This window comes from Camelus bactrianus, chromosome 23 (assembly GCF_048773025.1).
Source record: "Camelus bactrianus isolate YW-2024 breed Bactrian camel chromosome 23, ASM4877302v1, whole genome shotgun sequence".
Taxonomy (NCBI): domain Eukaryota; kingdom Metazoa; phylum Chordata; class Mammalia; order Artiodactyla; family Camelidae; genus Camelus; species Camelus bactrianus.
In genome coordinates, this window is record NC_133561.1 from 3,807,251 (window position 1) to 3,823,220 (window position 15,970).

General features: G+C 41.9%; 1 protein-coding gene across 2 annotated transcripts in view; it reads right to left on the bottom strand.

Moving 5' to 3' along the window:
* The window catches only part of CRB1 (crumbs cell polarity complex component 1), a 128,721-nt gene extending 114,246 nt beyond the window's left edge, over positions 1-14,475 (bottom strand). For both annotated transcript variants that reach the window (XM_074351584.1, XM_074351583.1), the window contains exon 1: positions 14,349-14,475. In XM_074351584.1, the coding sequence (XP_074207685.1) occupies positions 14,349-14,418 (70 nt within the window). In that variant the 5' untranslated portion in view covers positions 14,419-14,475. The remainder of the gene's footprint in view (positions 1-14,348) is intronic.
* Between the last annotated feature and the right edge of the window lie 1,495 nt (positions 14,476-15,970).

Below are 15,970 nucleotides of genomic sequence, written 5' to 3' on the forward strand. Positions count from 1 at the left end.
CATCTGTTCAGACTCAAAGTGACTAATAAAAAGTTAGATGTAAAATATTGCTATTCTATTTTTAAAACCGCCATTGGACACTTTAGAGAATTTCCCAATAGGACCTATGCCCTTGCCTGGTGCTGTCTCACCCAGTTTAAGTCAAATTAAATATAAAAGGTAATTTTCTTATAATAGTTTCTTATAAGAGATTATTAGGTTCTAATACAGCATTGTATTTAAGTCATGCTATAATAACCATAATCTAATTCATCTCCTTCCCCACAAGCTTGCAATCATTTTTAAAATTCTCATATGGTATTAAAGTTTGGCACTGTTTTGTGTGAAAAAAAAAAAAAGGCCTACATACATTAAACCAAACAGAATTACTTCTCTCCTTTATCATACCTCAGACTTAATCGTTTCATATTGAATTGTCCTGTCTGTTAGTAAATAGCAAATTTGTTGGTTGGATTTACGATTTTTTTAGTTTCAAAATTCCAACAGACAAACACATCAAAACTGACTTTGAAATAACTCGAAATCAGATTTTTTGGAAACAAGAACTCCTGTGCTGAGAAGATGATGCAAGGATGAGAATGGCAAAAACATTTAGAACCTTCTGTCACCCTGGAGAAGATCTCAGAAATATCGCGGGCTGCTCCTGAGACCAAAAGCTGCAGCAGTGATGTAGAGGGGAGAAAAGGGTGCTGCCAAAGCAAAGATTAAGATGCAAACACACGAAGTTGGGGGAAGCATCACGCACTGTTCCCAGACTCGGCTCACTGCTGCTAACCTCAGCTCACCGCTACACTCAGCCTCCAGAATGTCTACTACAAAGCACAGTTGTTATCTGCTAAATGTTTTATTTGCAAATGGATAATTTAGATTATTCAAAGGAGTGTTGGCCGTTTTCAGAAAACCAGAATATACCCCAAACACAAAAAATGCACCTAATTAACCTCTCAAATAAGAGCAAGTTACTTCCTACAAACTGAACAACTCAGCTCATGGCACCTGAAGGTTATTCTTAATTAAATACATTGTTTAGAAAAGTCTAAGCAAATATATGGAAGTTGATTCAAAGGCTTCTCTGCTTCAGCTGGTTGCTCTGTTTGGATATTTGTATTCATGAAGTTTAATTCCACTTTTAGACAGTCTATGTGAACAGGAAAATTAAATTTTGTTTATGATACTTTTCTCCGCCCATGTGGAGTTTTGTTACCCTCAGCACTTTGTGTTACCCATCTGTTTATTTTAGCTTTGTTCAGGCATAGAGCTGAAAGAAGGAAATTCTCTGAAACTGTGTCTTTGGCAGAACAGTGTTGAGATTTATAGTCAACTCCAGGCTCTTCCCAAAGTGGTTACAATATAATAATTGACAGTATGGTTGTGTCAAATAGTGCAAATACTTAGTACCACTGTGTGTGTGTGTGTGTGTGTGTGTGTGTGTGTGTGTGTGTGTGTGTGTGTGACTAGTTTGGTTAATTTGATTGGGTCAGTTAGGTACCAAATGCTTTTCCGGGACTACTCCAACCAGCCGGAAAGATCACTCTCACTGTGAACACAGGTCTTCCTTTTCTAGTCTTGAATCCCACTCCTCTTACACCTTACATCAATTTGTTTTTTTCTGTTTAGCAAGCTCCTTCTGAGTGTCTAATGGTTTTAAAGGACAGCTGCTTTTCACCAATGCCCACTTCTGCCCAAGACAGAGCAGCTGGCACAATGCTGGGACACTTGTCCTCCTGGTGTAAACACTACAAATGTAAAAACGTATGAGGTAACTCTTTTCAGGCACCGAACACAGTTATCACAGAACTGTGATTTGTGTCAGCAGTGAAATAAAGATGCCCATGGTCTTCTGGGCTTTATGCTTGGAACGACTTGAATGGGGAGAGGAATACAGTCAGAGGTGCAGCGACGTTTCTGAGCTCAGGAGGATGAGCTCAAAGTCGCAGGCTGCAGAAGCAGTTACAGTTCGCAGGTCAGAGCACTGGCCCAAAAGATTCATCATTCATCATGGGTTTTGGGGAAGCTTCTCAGAGGTCATCTGCTGAGAGACCTAGAGAAATGAAAATACCAAAAAATAACCACTGGAGTTCTAGCCCAGTCAGAGTGGGCAGACTTCACTGAACATCTCGGGCACTGAGAAACCAGAAAGGACTCGCTTTAGGAGTAAGGACCACACCACTGAAGAAGGAAGATGCCATAAGCTCAAAACCAAAATAGAGCTACTCAAACAAAAAATAAAATAAAACCAAGATTTATAAGGAAAAATCTTTGCCTGCCAGAACAAAATTTCAAAGCCTTTAAAGAAAGCTCACATAATCAAGAAGCCCTAGAATCATCACCTGAATTTCCAGGATGTAATCTGTCCTATGAGGCACTTTAGAATCCAATACTCGTATCACAATTAAGAGCTAAATCTTATTCTCCCAGTTTTACAAAGAAACACACCAAGCATTGTCACTAGCATCCTACTAAAAATAACCATGAGCAACAATAGATAACTTTTATTGAGACTAAACTGTTTGCCAGGACACTTCTTAGCACTTTACATAAATTAGCACCTTGGATAATTAGATTGGCTTCGCAGGAATTTTATGATGCAGGACTGATACTTAACCCCCATCACAGAACAGCATTTACGTTAACTTGCTCAAGATGACGTAGCTAAGTAGGTGGAGTTAAGGCAGGGTGGGCTGAGCCTGACCCAGCCCCGGGCTCTTGCCTGCTGCACCAGAATGCTCTGTGACCATCAGATGCATGAGTAACCCGTTATCCACTAGTGCAAGTCAGCCACCCCCCAGTGACAGCTGATGGGCATTTCTGTTCATTGTTTTGAATTTTAAAATAATTTAAATTAAAAAAGTCAGCATTTATTCAGCACCAACTGTGGTCTGGGTGTGGGGATTAACGTCACCCTCCTGCCGGCTCCTCTCCATCCTTGCCTGGGAGTTCCTGCCATGTTCCCTAACGACGTTCGTGTGGATTTCTCTCTCCTCCTTTAGACTCAAGACCTCAGCGGCTGGAACCATAGCTTCTCTCCCTTTGCATCCCCAGGGCCTCGCGTGCTGTCTGGCACACGTTATTTTGTTAATAAACATCCATTAAACTAACTGAGGCACACATGTGAAAAACCCTTTAATCCTGTCATTCTTGTAAAACAGCTTTCTATTATCCTCATTCGCAGTTGTGAAAACGGGTGGCTGGGGAAATAACTTGCTGAAGGTTTCTGCTACTTGGAAACAGCTCTGAAGCTCGAACCCGGCCATCCTGCCTGTGGATCTAAAGCGTTCACTCCTTCTCAGCAATCCTGGCACTTAGTGAGTTCTACAAAGACTTGCGTGAAATATTGTAGGTAAAGTGCGAGACAAATAAAATGTGCTTAATAGATGTCCGTTATTACGGTACTGGCCTCCAGGCAGCACATGGATTCAAAAGAAATTTGAATGGAACAAATAAAGGTAAGTAGGCCTCCATTTTACATCTAAGAGTTAGCTTCACGGTTATGGGAGAAAGAAGGTCATCAGGCTACACAAATCCAGTTTCTTTTTTAGCACGCTGCCAAGGGCACAGCTGACAACGTGATGTGACTGGCAGATGGAATGTTCTGTTTGGTTGTGCTGGCTGCCCCCATCTGCCCTGCGTGAGAAGGGAGCTTCATTGCCAGGCAAAATGAGAGGATGGCAGGGAAGCCCGGGCAAGCCTTCCCTCTACTTGACTTGGGTGTTTAGGTCATTACTTTCTGTGCCATTTTCCTTGTGGTGCAAGTACATTTTCAGCAATGGACCGATTTCTCTTCCTTCTTTGATCCTTGTCCCTTGAGACTCCTGTGCCCAAGTCCTGCTTGAAGCACAGAATAATTCCCGAAGGTCAAACACACATTAAATTGGAGTCTTAGAAGAAGTGGGCAGCAAGCTATTTGAAGCAATTATGGCTGAAAAAAATTCCAGGTATGATGAAAAATATCCACACAGATGATATGGAAATAGGGAGGGCAGTTACATTAAAAAGAGCAGAAAAGAAGTGCTAAGCAGATAGTCTTATGCAGAATCAGGCTTGTCAAAATACAGTTGACCATGAGCAATGCAGGAGTGAGGGGTGCTGACCCCTGCACACTTGAAAATCTGCAGGTAAGTTATCGTTGGCCCTCCTTATCTGTGGTTTCACATCTGCAGATTCAATAAACTGCAGATCGTGCAGTGCTGCAGTACTACTGAAAAAATTCATGTATAAGTGGATCCATGCAGTTCAAACCCACGTTCGAGGATCCATGTGTACTATTCACATAAAGTGCTATCCACGACAGCCAAGAGGTTGAAAAAAAAAACCCAATATCTGTCAGTGCATGAATGGATAACCAAGTGTGTTTTATTTAGAAAACAGAATATTCTTCAGCCTTTAAAAGGAGGGAAATCCTGTCACATGCTACAATATAGATGACCTTGAGAACATCATGCTAAGCGAAGTAAGCCTGTTGCAAATGTTACACACTGAATGAGTCCACCTGTAAGAGGTAACTGGTCACACCCATGGGAAGAGAAAGTAGCATGTTGGTTCTCGGGGACTGGGATGCGGGGCATTGCTATTTAGTAGGTATAGTTGCAGCTTTGCAAGATAGAAGTCCCAGAGATCTGTTTTACAGCAACGTGAATATACTTAACACTGCCGAACTGTGCCCTTAAAATGGTTAGGATGGCAGATTTGGTTTTACCACAATAAAAAAAGGTGTGTGTACAAAATTCACTTAACACTTACAGCAACCCTGTGAGGGGAGACGTTATCAAACCACTTCAAAGGTGTGGAAATGAGGTCCAGCGAAATCAAGTGATTTGTCTGCAGTTATCCCCCAAAGAATAAATAAATAAGATTTTGGAGATTTATTACATCCCAAACAAGGACTATGAGCATAAAAGGGTCAGGGGTAGTGGGTTGCTTCTGCTTTTGACATTGAGTCCCTCAGTATGAACACACCTGCATCTCCTCGTGCTCCTCTGAGCCTGGAGAAACACCAAGTTCATGCAAACTTTGAAGATACATGAAGGAGAGTTGCAGCCAACCTGCACACGATGTGGGTGGGAATGAGATGCAACCCTTTGTGTTGTAAACTGCTAAGGAGTTGAGTCTGTTTGTTGCAACATAACCTGATGAAGGCTGGCTCATACAGGGCAAGATAACTAAAAATACTCTTTACTTGTCCAAATCTGTGATCCCGTTACTTAGAATAGTCACAGAACCATCAGCTATCGAGCTCAAAGGAGCTGGATGATTACATAATCTGACACCCTCATTCCACAATGGAGAAATTAGAGGGCTTAAAGGATGCGTAACTAACAGTGGGCCAGGGCCCAAATCTGAATGCTCTGACTCTACTTATTTTATAACTGATGCTGAACATAGATATTTGTTCTTCAACTACATTAAAAGGAAGGATCACTAAAATTAACAGGCAGAGATGAAATCAGAATAATGAATTACCTGCATGAAAAAGTGCTTGCTGCTGACTCAGCTGCTATTCCCAATCGTGATGCTTGATTTGCTAAGAGCTACTTCCATTCTCTCTCCTTGTGCTCAAAACTGCAAATCTGAGCCCAGCTGATCAAACCAAGCAGCACTTGTCACACACACTTGTTCTCTGTGCGAAGCAAACGGAACTGCAGGGAGACTGAACCGTGAACCCAGCCTCATTAGCACTCCGCTCTCACTAATTTGCCTCAAGTGGACTTATTTTAAGGATCAAAAAATTTTGGATTCAGAGAAAAGAATCATTCATTCGGGAATGATCAGGACAATTATGTGAAGAACCAAAAAGACCACAGCAAGGTCAATCTAGGTCACACAGGAGCCGGGCTTCCCTCTGCAGGTTCTAGTCCCTGCGGTAAGAGAGCAGGGGAAACTGTAAACGGTTTTAATTTGGAAAAGTTTTTTCGGTGGGGTGGGGGGAGTAATTAGGTTTTTCTTATTTATTTATCTTTAATGGAGGTACTGGGAATTGAACCCAGGACCTTGTGCATGCTAGGCATGCACTCTACCACTGAGCTATACCCTCCCCCCTTAATTTGGAAAAGTTTTAAAGGTGAAATGGATATTTAGTTACCTAGGACTAATTTTTTTTTCCCAAAAAACACAACATAACAAAACAAAACCTGATTTGCAGTGCTTGCCAATTCTGTGATGCAGTTACTTCCACCATTGCTCATTGAAGCTACCAGCAGTTTAATAACTGGCTTGAAAAATTCCTCAGTGTTTTCCTTTTGGTTTTTGTGAGCTGGTGTGAGACCTAGAACCTGACAGCCCTGGGTTCAAATCTCAGTTGTAACACCTTGTAGCGGTGTTTTAAGTACATCATGCAAACTATCTTGCTTTTAGGTGTCTTAATTGGCTTAATGATAGTTACTTTGTAGGATTCGAAATCCGGAGACTAAACCCCCGAGGCCTCTCCTGCTTTGTTCTTTGTCACTTCTTCCAGCAGTGCTGGGAGTCTTGTGGCACCGCAGATGCTCGGGGCACCCTCCTGCCTCCGGACTGGCTGCCGCTATTCTCTTTGCCAAAGTGGTTTCCACCCAGACATCCTGGTGGCTCACCTGTGCTCTGTCTCTCATCCTTTGCTTTTCCCTGAAGCACCTGTTGCCATCGCAATGCGATCGCACATTGTGCTTATGTACCTGTTTCCTGTCTGTCTCACCCCCTTAAAATATAAACTTCACAACAGCAAGGATTGTGGGCCCCTTGTTCACTCCTGTGTCCTCAGAGTAGCAGCAAACACGGAGACTCAATAAATAAAGGGGCAGATGAAGAAATGACTGAATAAACGGTAAAGCTTCAATGTTTATTAACTGCCCCTATCTTGAGGACAGGGACAACTAATCTCACCTTGATTTCCCTCTAGACCCAGTACACTTTCTCCTCCAGCCAAAACATTTCAGCCCCAAATAGCCAAGCTCACTCCTGCCAGGTACTTCCAGTCTTTTCTCATTTTTTTGGTCCTATACTGTTATTATTGTAAGTACACTGGCTTGACTTTTCCTTGTAATAGCACTTTACTGAGAACAAAGAGAAATCTAGGGGATACATGACAACCTACATAACATGTTGCTGTAAAACTCTGGAGAAGTCGTTGCTTTTTATTAAATTGGGGAGGAAACTCTAGAAGATTGATAAAAGGTTTTAACAATCTCAACCAATAGGATCGAGTTCTAGATGACTGAATACCTTCCTTCCTCAGATTTCACTACTGTGGAAAAAAGTAACAGGAAAATAAAAATGGCATTATATTAATAAATATTACATGGACAACAAAGTAATTTACAATCAGTGTTTTGAGTTGATAATGAAAGACATAGAATCTTTGGGTGCCCCAAGTAGTGAATGTAATTTGTGAAAAAAAAGTAGGGTAGAGTACTGGACTCTCATTTAGGGAAGAGGGCTACGTCAACTGCTTCGAGAAAATATGAAAACACATTTATACCCTGGCCTAGCACTATTCTCTATACTAATAGGACCCTCATTTAATTTCATAAGGCAAATCTATGTAGGAGGAAATTTCTGAGCATTTAATCCAAAGCAGAAGGTGTAACATGTAAAAGGTGGGGACAGTGAAAAGAAAGAGGAAAAATAAGAAAAAAAATGGGCATATTGTACTGAGTGCTTACCAAGTTAAAAAAAATCCTTTTATAATTCAATTTCACACAAAGTTAATTGTGCCCAATAAAAGTGATATTAATCAACAAGTTTCATCATATATCAGAATTTTATTCATGATAGATATTATGGGTTGAACTGTGTCTCCCAAGAAGATATGCTGAAGTCCTCACTCCTGGTCCCTGGTCCCTGTTTCTGTCATCTGTAAACAGGGTCTTTGTAGATGTAATCAAGTTAAGATGTTGTCATTAGGATGGACCCCAATTCAGTATAACTAATGTCCTTTTCAAAAGAAGAGAAGAGATCCAGACAGACGAAGAGGGACCACTATGTAATCACAGAGGCAGGGCTTGGGGTGACGTAGCTGCAAGCCAGGAACTCCAGGGACTGAAGACCACCATCATGGTGGTGATGCTAGGAAAGGGCAAATATGGAGTCTGGCCAGGGTCCCAGAGGGAGTGTGCTCTGCTGACACCTCAGTTTCAGACTTCCAGCCTCCAGAGCTACAAGAGAATACATTTCTGTTGTTTGAGCCACCCAGTTTATGGCACTTGGTTACAGCTGCCTTAGGAAGCTAAACCATAGCTCCAAACTAGAAGCAACCAAGATGATCTTCAACAGATGAATGAATGAACAAACTGTGGTACATCTACACAATGGAATATTATTCAGCAGTAAAAAGAAATGAGCTATCAAGTCACAAGACATCATGGAGAGCATTTAAATGAATATTGCTACTTGAAAGAAGCCAGTCTGAAAAGGCTACATATTTTATGATTCCAGTTATATGGCATCCTGTAAAAGACAAAACTATAGAGACAATAAAATGGTCAGTGACTGCCCGGGGGTTGGGGTCAGAAAAAGAGGGTGAAAAAGGTCAACCACAGGGGACTTTTAAGGAAGTGAAACTACTCTGTATAATATTACAATGGAGCATTTGTCAAAACCAAGCAAAAACAATGAACTTCATTGTATGCAAATTTAAAAATAATCATGTCGGAGGTCAGGGCATCCCAGGAAAGAATGCTGATTGTGACATGACAAATGTATAAAACAATCACACAGAAGCAGGTGGGTGGTGCTGACTGAGTGGCCCTGGAAGCAAGCAGAGCGTTAAGACTAAAGACAGAAAGAAATGCACGTATGTAGTGCTCGCAAATAGAAAAGTTACCTCTACAGGATTATGGGCTAGGGATTTGACACTACTATACACTTCATATACTTTAAAATGACGGTCACTGAATTTAAACAATGAAGTAAATGGACGAGGCAGATAGCAGGTTTCTCACCGCTGGAGGGGAATTTACGGATAAGCAAGGGGAGGAAGCCAGAATGATCCATGTGGTAATGAAGTTAGAGGCGGCAACATAAACTCCTGGTTAGCGTAATACACATACCAATGTACACACAGATACACGTGTAGAAATGTGTATATACACACATACATTCCTGCACTCTGTCAGCTGAGACGGCCTGCAAGAAGTGACACCCCACTGGCACCAAGCACCCTTTACACTCAGATCTTGGTTTCTATTGCCATTCACCCGTGAAGAGGAACCAGGGCTCACCAGGGCAATGCCTGGTGGTGGGACTGGGGCAGGAAATAAACAAAACAAGCCTGGAACATCCTGCAGAGCCAGAATGTCAGGAAGTAAAGCACCTCACACTGAGAGGAAGGATGTTAAGAGGACAGGAAGCAAGTGAAGGAACTCCCTGTTGCCAAAGCTGGAACAACCCGAGTAACAAAATAGCGAAGCAGTGTTAGATGATAGCCCTGAGCACAGAACAGGTACCCATGACTCCACAGTGACAGAATTACTTGAATAAATTAATAAACGGAGGACAAAAGCATACTTCTCCCCTCCTCAGGTGTGGACTTCCTTCCTGAGAGCAGAACACAGAAGGGGGGAAGAAGCAAGCTGCAGAGGAGAAGCCTGACGGCAGCAACTCCCGGGTGGCCGGGGTCGACACCGGAATTTACGAATCGCAGTGACTACCTATCCTCGATGAGGTATCGAGAGAAGGGCACTCGACCCCTGTCGTCTTCCCCCAGCGCCCCATCACTCCAGCCTTCCCATGAGAGAAACATCCCGCAAAGCCCTATGTCGGAGGATCCTGTAGAATACCTAAACAATGTCCCCCAGATCGTCAAGGTCATCAAAAACAAGGCGGGAGAAACCGCCACAGCCAAAAGCAGCCCAGGTGTACTCGACAACCAACCATGACACGGCACCCTGACAGCCAGTAAAAACCTCAGAAAATCTGAACAAACTACTGACTCAGTTAATCATAATGTATCGATACTGGTATGTTAATTGTGACAAATCTGCCATACTCGTGCACGATGTTACAAACAGGGGAGGCTGAGTGTGGGATTAGGGGACCCTCCTGCACCATTCTCTCAATTCTTCTCTGGCCCTAAAACTAATCTAAAATAGTGAAGTCTATTATTAAAAAGTAAAGTAATGGAAGAGTTTAAAAATCATGCCAAAATGTCCATGAGGAAGGAGGATACTCAATCCTTCCTTATAGCAACTGCTGTAAAGTTCCCATCATCCTTTTACTCATTTAATAACTAGTCCTTGAGTGACCACCCCAAGCTAGGCAGTGCTACCCACTGACATAGGATACGTCAGTTAACAGAACACCCACGGTTCCCACAGCCGTGTCTCACAATCTCATAGCTAAAACATACATAAATCAACACAAAAATAATATTTTCAAATTTTGGTACACATTACAGAAAAGAAATGCAAATTGCAATGCAAGTATCTAGAGCGAAGCTGAATCTAACGTGAACAGAGACTGATGTGAGCGGGAAGAGTGATGCTCTCATTTTCATTTCCTAAAAGGAGAAAATTGGGCTTCTCGGAGATTTTCAGTAAATCAGCAGTAAAATTTCAAAGAGAACTAAAAACTCTGATTGTTCTTATCCACTCGGATTTCAAATTTTCATATTGTAATACCATGCGTTGTAATTTTTGAAAATCACCAAAGATGAAAAAAAGGAACGAAATTCTGAAAAATCTGATTCTCCTAAGATATGCATTAAAAAAATACAAGCCAAAATTAATTCCACTGTCTGACTCAGGAAACAGTGAGTAACCATCGTGAAGGAGAGACTTTTGCTGTAAGCTGCTGAGACCACTTTTATTTATGAAAAAGCAACCATATCCTTTTCTCACTCTGATAATTCTGTAGGCACTTCACAATATGTTGCTGCAAAGATGTGAATTGGCACGGTGAATATCAAAAGTTTCATATGTTTCTAGGCATGGAGAATTTTAAAGAAATTTTACTCCCTAACGGACACCATCAGCCTTCACTGACCTATTGAGCAAACTCAATTATTTCTTGATCATGGTATTAAGATTGAATAAATCTGACCATATTTTATCTTTATAGATTCTATTTGTTCTTTCTACTTTGGGTAAATTGAAAAGACAGTGTTCTTTAAAACAACCCTATTCAAATTCAGCTACATAATAATTGCTGATTGGCTCTGGAAGATTGGATAGTATCCCAAAGTCTATGAAGTTATTCAAAAAACCTTAATAATGGTTTTGTCAAACCACATTTCATTTACCTAGTATGAGCATCCTTTGAATATGGGTTAAAACAATTAATTTTAAATTAAACTAGTTGTGGAGTTTACATTGAAAATATTCAATTTACCTCCAAATGCATAAACAAACTCATAAAATATGTTTATAAATGAACTTTCTAATGCATAGTTGCTCTAACATAGTTTGTTTCAAGACTTTCACCACGGATTCATGTATCAAAGTCACAAAGAGAGTCATTAGAAGATGCTCTCATTTAGATCAGCTCCATGGACTGCATGGACCATCAGAAAGTCTCACTCCAATAAAATTCTCTCAATACAGCAAAAGTGAAATATTATAGTTCTTCTTGAACTATCAAAATTCAATTCATTCCATGAATTTGAACCAGTTGTGTAAAACCGTGGAACAGGTACGAAAACAATTGGGAGCACGTAATTGCAAAGCCACCGCAACGCCAGGTAAAGGGGAACGTCTCTTCTCTCAGGAAGTGGACGTGACTACCCCTTCCTGAGCTCTGCTCTGAGGTTCCTCATGTCACGTGTCCTCACCCAGAAGGAAGCAGAGCTGGAGGGCAGTGGACAGTCAGCATAAACAGCGTGCCCCTGGCTGGCAGGCGAGCAAGGCACGGCTTGTATGAAGAACACAGAATGGAGTCGGGGGGGGACTCTTTTCTCTTAATTTAAAAGAATGTCTTCCAAAGTTCAAGAGGAAAAAAAATCACTGACTTATTATACTCATATGATCCAAATCACTGGACATTTCTGTGTGCTTTTACTATGTTCTGAGCATCCTGCAAGCCCCTTCGCATTGTCCTTTCAAGAGGATCAGTACATGGAGGCTAAGAGCGCAGAACCCAGAGTCAGACCTCTGGTCCTGGTCCCAGGTCCACCCTTCACTGCTGGATGGCTTCGGGCAGGCAAATGACCTCTCTGAGCCTCTGTTTCTTCAGCTACAAAATGGGGTTAATGACAAATTCTACCTGATGATAGGGCGGTCAGGTATGTGAAATGGAAACGACGCTTGTGAAGTTCATAGGCTTTACTTTCTCTCCTAAATAACCCCTTTGAAGAGAGAGAGAGAAATGTTCTATCTCATCATTCTAATGAGTCCTAGCATTATTATGTTCTCAATAAAGTTCTCGGGAAAGATGTATCGGGCAGTGCAGAACTTCCGATAACATGCATTTGAAAGCGAGAGCTTGTCAAAGCGCGTACTCAGAACTCACCCAGACATACTAGCTGTTTGGGGCTGGACTGGAGAGGCTGTGCCTCCCACAGACACTCTAGCTCTGTGACACACACCTGCCTAACGACCTGAATCGGTGTCTTATTCTATAAAAGACACATGATTATAATCACATCTACCTCATGGGGGTGTTGTAAGAATTAAATGAAATATAGTTCATTTATATCAAATGTTTAACAATGTTAGCCACTTTTATTATTAGCTATTATTTTACTAATTTGGCTGGAACATGGGATTTATGTCATGAGTACTAAGAGGTGAGGGTGGAAAGAAGGCTGAGGTTGTGAAAGTTTTCAAGTCAGGTTTAAAAAAAAAAACCAGTCTAAGTGTTTCAACTAGGAAGGCAATATCATCACATCCTGCCAGCAAATCTAATAACACAGATAAAAGTCTGCCTGCTTAAAAATTAAACAAAACGGGACTTCAAAAAAATTTTTAACCAATAAAAATAACCGTGCTAGAGAATAAATCAGATAATTACAGAGTACTGGTTTAGAGTCTGTCAGTAAACTCACCCACTCAAAGAGAGAGAAAACAAATTATTTGTATGTAGTTATAGTTTCACAGTTATGAGACCCTTAAAAAGAGATGATACTTTGGAAGTTACGTATTCATCTCTTTAAACTCAAACTGCATCGAATGCTAGGTATTTTAACCCACGCTGCCTTGGAATTACAAAGCTCTTTGCTATAGAATGTCCTGTGAACCCACTTCTCCTTGCGGTTTGTGTGTCCTGTCATTTCTTACGCTCCACTTCACGCTCCTCACCCCGCCCCAGCCCAGCATAACTCTTCTGTGCCCCCCTTCCTCCTGCATGGGGCCCACTTGAAGCTTCAAGAAGGATGAGTAACTATTTTCGTAAAAACTCTTTTCAATAAATTCACTTCTGGGGAAAAAACCCTGAGTGAGTGTGTGTGTCCCAATGTTACTACTCATCTATTTGAAGTTTGATTGGTTTTCCTTTCCCTCTGCTTGCCTTCAGCTGCCTTAGCTACAGCATCTTCTCCTGCTTTGACCCAACCTCTAATACACGCTCAGCTGTGAACCGTACAAGTAACTGTCTCGCTGGTGCAGACACAGAAGGTGACCCAGATTACACAGTACCGTGCTAATGACAAGGCGTCCGGGTCAACAGCAGCTGCTCTACGCTTTGCCTTATTGGTATTCAGATTTGACAGACACAAATCACACGGCCTCTCTGACAGACGAACACACACCCTGCCTGTTTCCATTTCCAATGTGTTCATAAAACACCCAGCGGAGGCCCTCTGGTCTCCTCTGATTTTTCAGATTGCTGTTCATCTGACAAGATTACCCTAGAAACATTACTCTTGTTTTCATTTGGGGAAGTTTATGGACTATGATATCCCCACTTACAAAACAGAAGCACATACAATAGAAAGAAGCCCATTTCTCTCCGGCAAAAGAGATGCTTTGAACTATAATCCTTTGGGGAAAATTGAGACTCTGTTCCCTTGGTTATGAGAGCGAAAGCTGGAATACAAATTTCTTTAAAAGTGAAGATAAATGCGTAGTACAGGAAATAAAATGCAATATAGCTTATGACTAATCTCCTTTTAAAGGACATCAGTTATAAAGTGCCAGATCTATTTTGTAAAAGTATAAACACAACAAAATACTTCTCTATGTGGCCATTTCAGCCTCCTGCTCACCACTCAAAGGGCTGAAAAGGAACATTTTCTGTATCTAAACGCTTACTGGAAGTCACTGAATCAGCGAACTGCTCGCACTGACTGGTCCCCCTGATTTGTTGAACTTGCTCATGCCAAATTCTTTTCCCTTTTTTTTTTTAAGCTTTGTATTTTGTAGAACATGTAACACTACAAACTATGCCCACAAAATATTCACAAGTCAGGAAAAGTGCTAAAAGCGCAGTAAATGCAAAAGGCTTACTTCTGACGGAGGCGAGCAGGGCCAGACCCAGGTAGAGGACGAGAAGGCAGCAAGTGGCCCCAAGCGCCATGGTCTCACGGAGCGGACATGCCCCGGCGTGCCGCTGGCGCTCTGGTCCCAGGCGGCTCCCAAGCCCTGTGAGTCAGAAAGGAGCAGGTGCGCCGGAGCCCCGGGTGCCCCCCCCCCCGCCCCCTGCCGCCCCTCCCCTCCTGCAGGTCCGCGCGGGAAGCACGGGGAGGGGACGGGGACGTCTATTCCAAAAGCAGCTCTGCTTCTTAGCATCTTACTTACACAGGAGGATGGGGTGGCTTTTCAAACCCGGCGCAGATTTTTTTCCTGCTGGACTGGATTCATCCCCCCTCAGACCTTCCGTGATACTTTCCTTCCATGAACAATGCCTCCTCTAAAAGGCTTGCTTTAGGTTAGTGTCCTTAACCATTCTTAACAGAGGAATTAATTTCTGGTAACTGTCTTGGCCCACAATTATTATAATCTGGCAACTCTCAAAGGAACACCCTCTTTTTCTGTCTGTTTACTCTCATCTTCAGAACACGGTTCACAGACGGGTCAATTTCTTCATTCATAAACATACTCTCACAACTCAGATTATGGTTGTTGATAAAACGGACAGAGTTCTGGAGATTATTTAGGGGCAGTTTTTCTTCATAAACCTAGAGCCCGTTTTTAATCCTGTTCATGAATGAAATTTATATCTCCAGGGATTTCTTGAATTTTCACTTTACTGTAATTGAATGCAATTATGTTTGCTTTTTTTTACATATACTTAAGGTAAATACTACAATATTTTTCTTCAGATTAAATTGATCCAAGCCCTTAAGACTGGATAATCCTTGGACGCTTCAAGGAAACATCTGTTAGTGAACATCAGATGCCTTATTCTCTCGGGCTAGTGCTGGACCTGGCCTTCCTCTGCTGTTAAAACTGGTTACTTGTTACCCTTTAAATAAGCAATTTACATTTCAGATTTTGTTTAAAACCTGAGCGCTCTCCAGGCTGAGTGAGTGACAATGCCTAGGCCACTTGATAGACTTGGGAGAATGTGAACAGCTCCCAGTACAGAATCGGACGGTATCAGGAAACTTTCTGTAAAGTTGTGTTAGTTATGAGTGTCACAAATTAAAGAGAAAATGAGAGGTTTTCCAAAGACAAAAGTATCAAAGATAATAAGTGGCTGGGAAAACATATTCAGCAAGGAATGGCTGAAGAAACTATATGCTGAGCTTGACAACAGGAGAATAAACAGACAGAGTATCGAACACATGGGTGAACAGGCGCTGCCACGCGTCAGACTTGGGGTATTTGTTGGAGGAAACCTTTACAGAAGACCTAACATTTAAGCTGGATGTTCGGGTGTGAGCACAACAAATACACAGAGGGACCATGGCGTCTAAGGGCTTCTTAAGAAAAGGGAGCGTGCACAGGAATAGAGGCCTACAGTGGTTGGCAGATGAAGGAACTGAAAATATTCTGATGTTGCAGAAATACAAGTCTGAACGGGGCGACGTCAGCACATAAAACTCCGTAAACCACAAGATCAAGGGACTTTAACTCTTAACATGAAGAAAGGAAACCACTTACAGGTTCTGAACAGTGAATCAGCA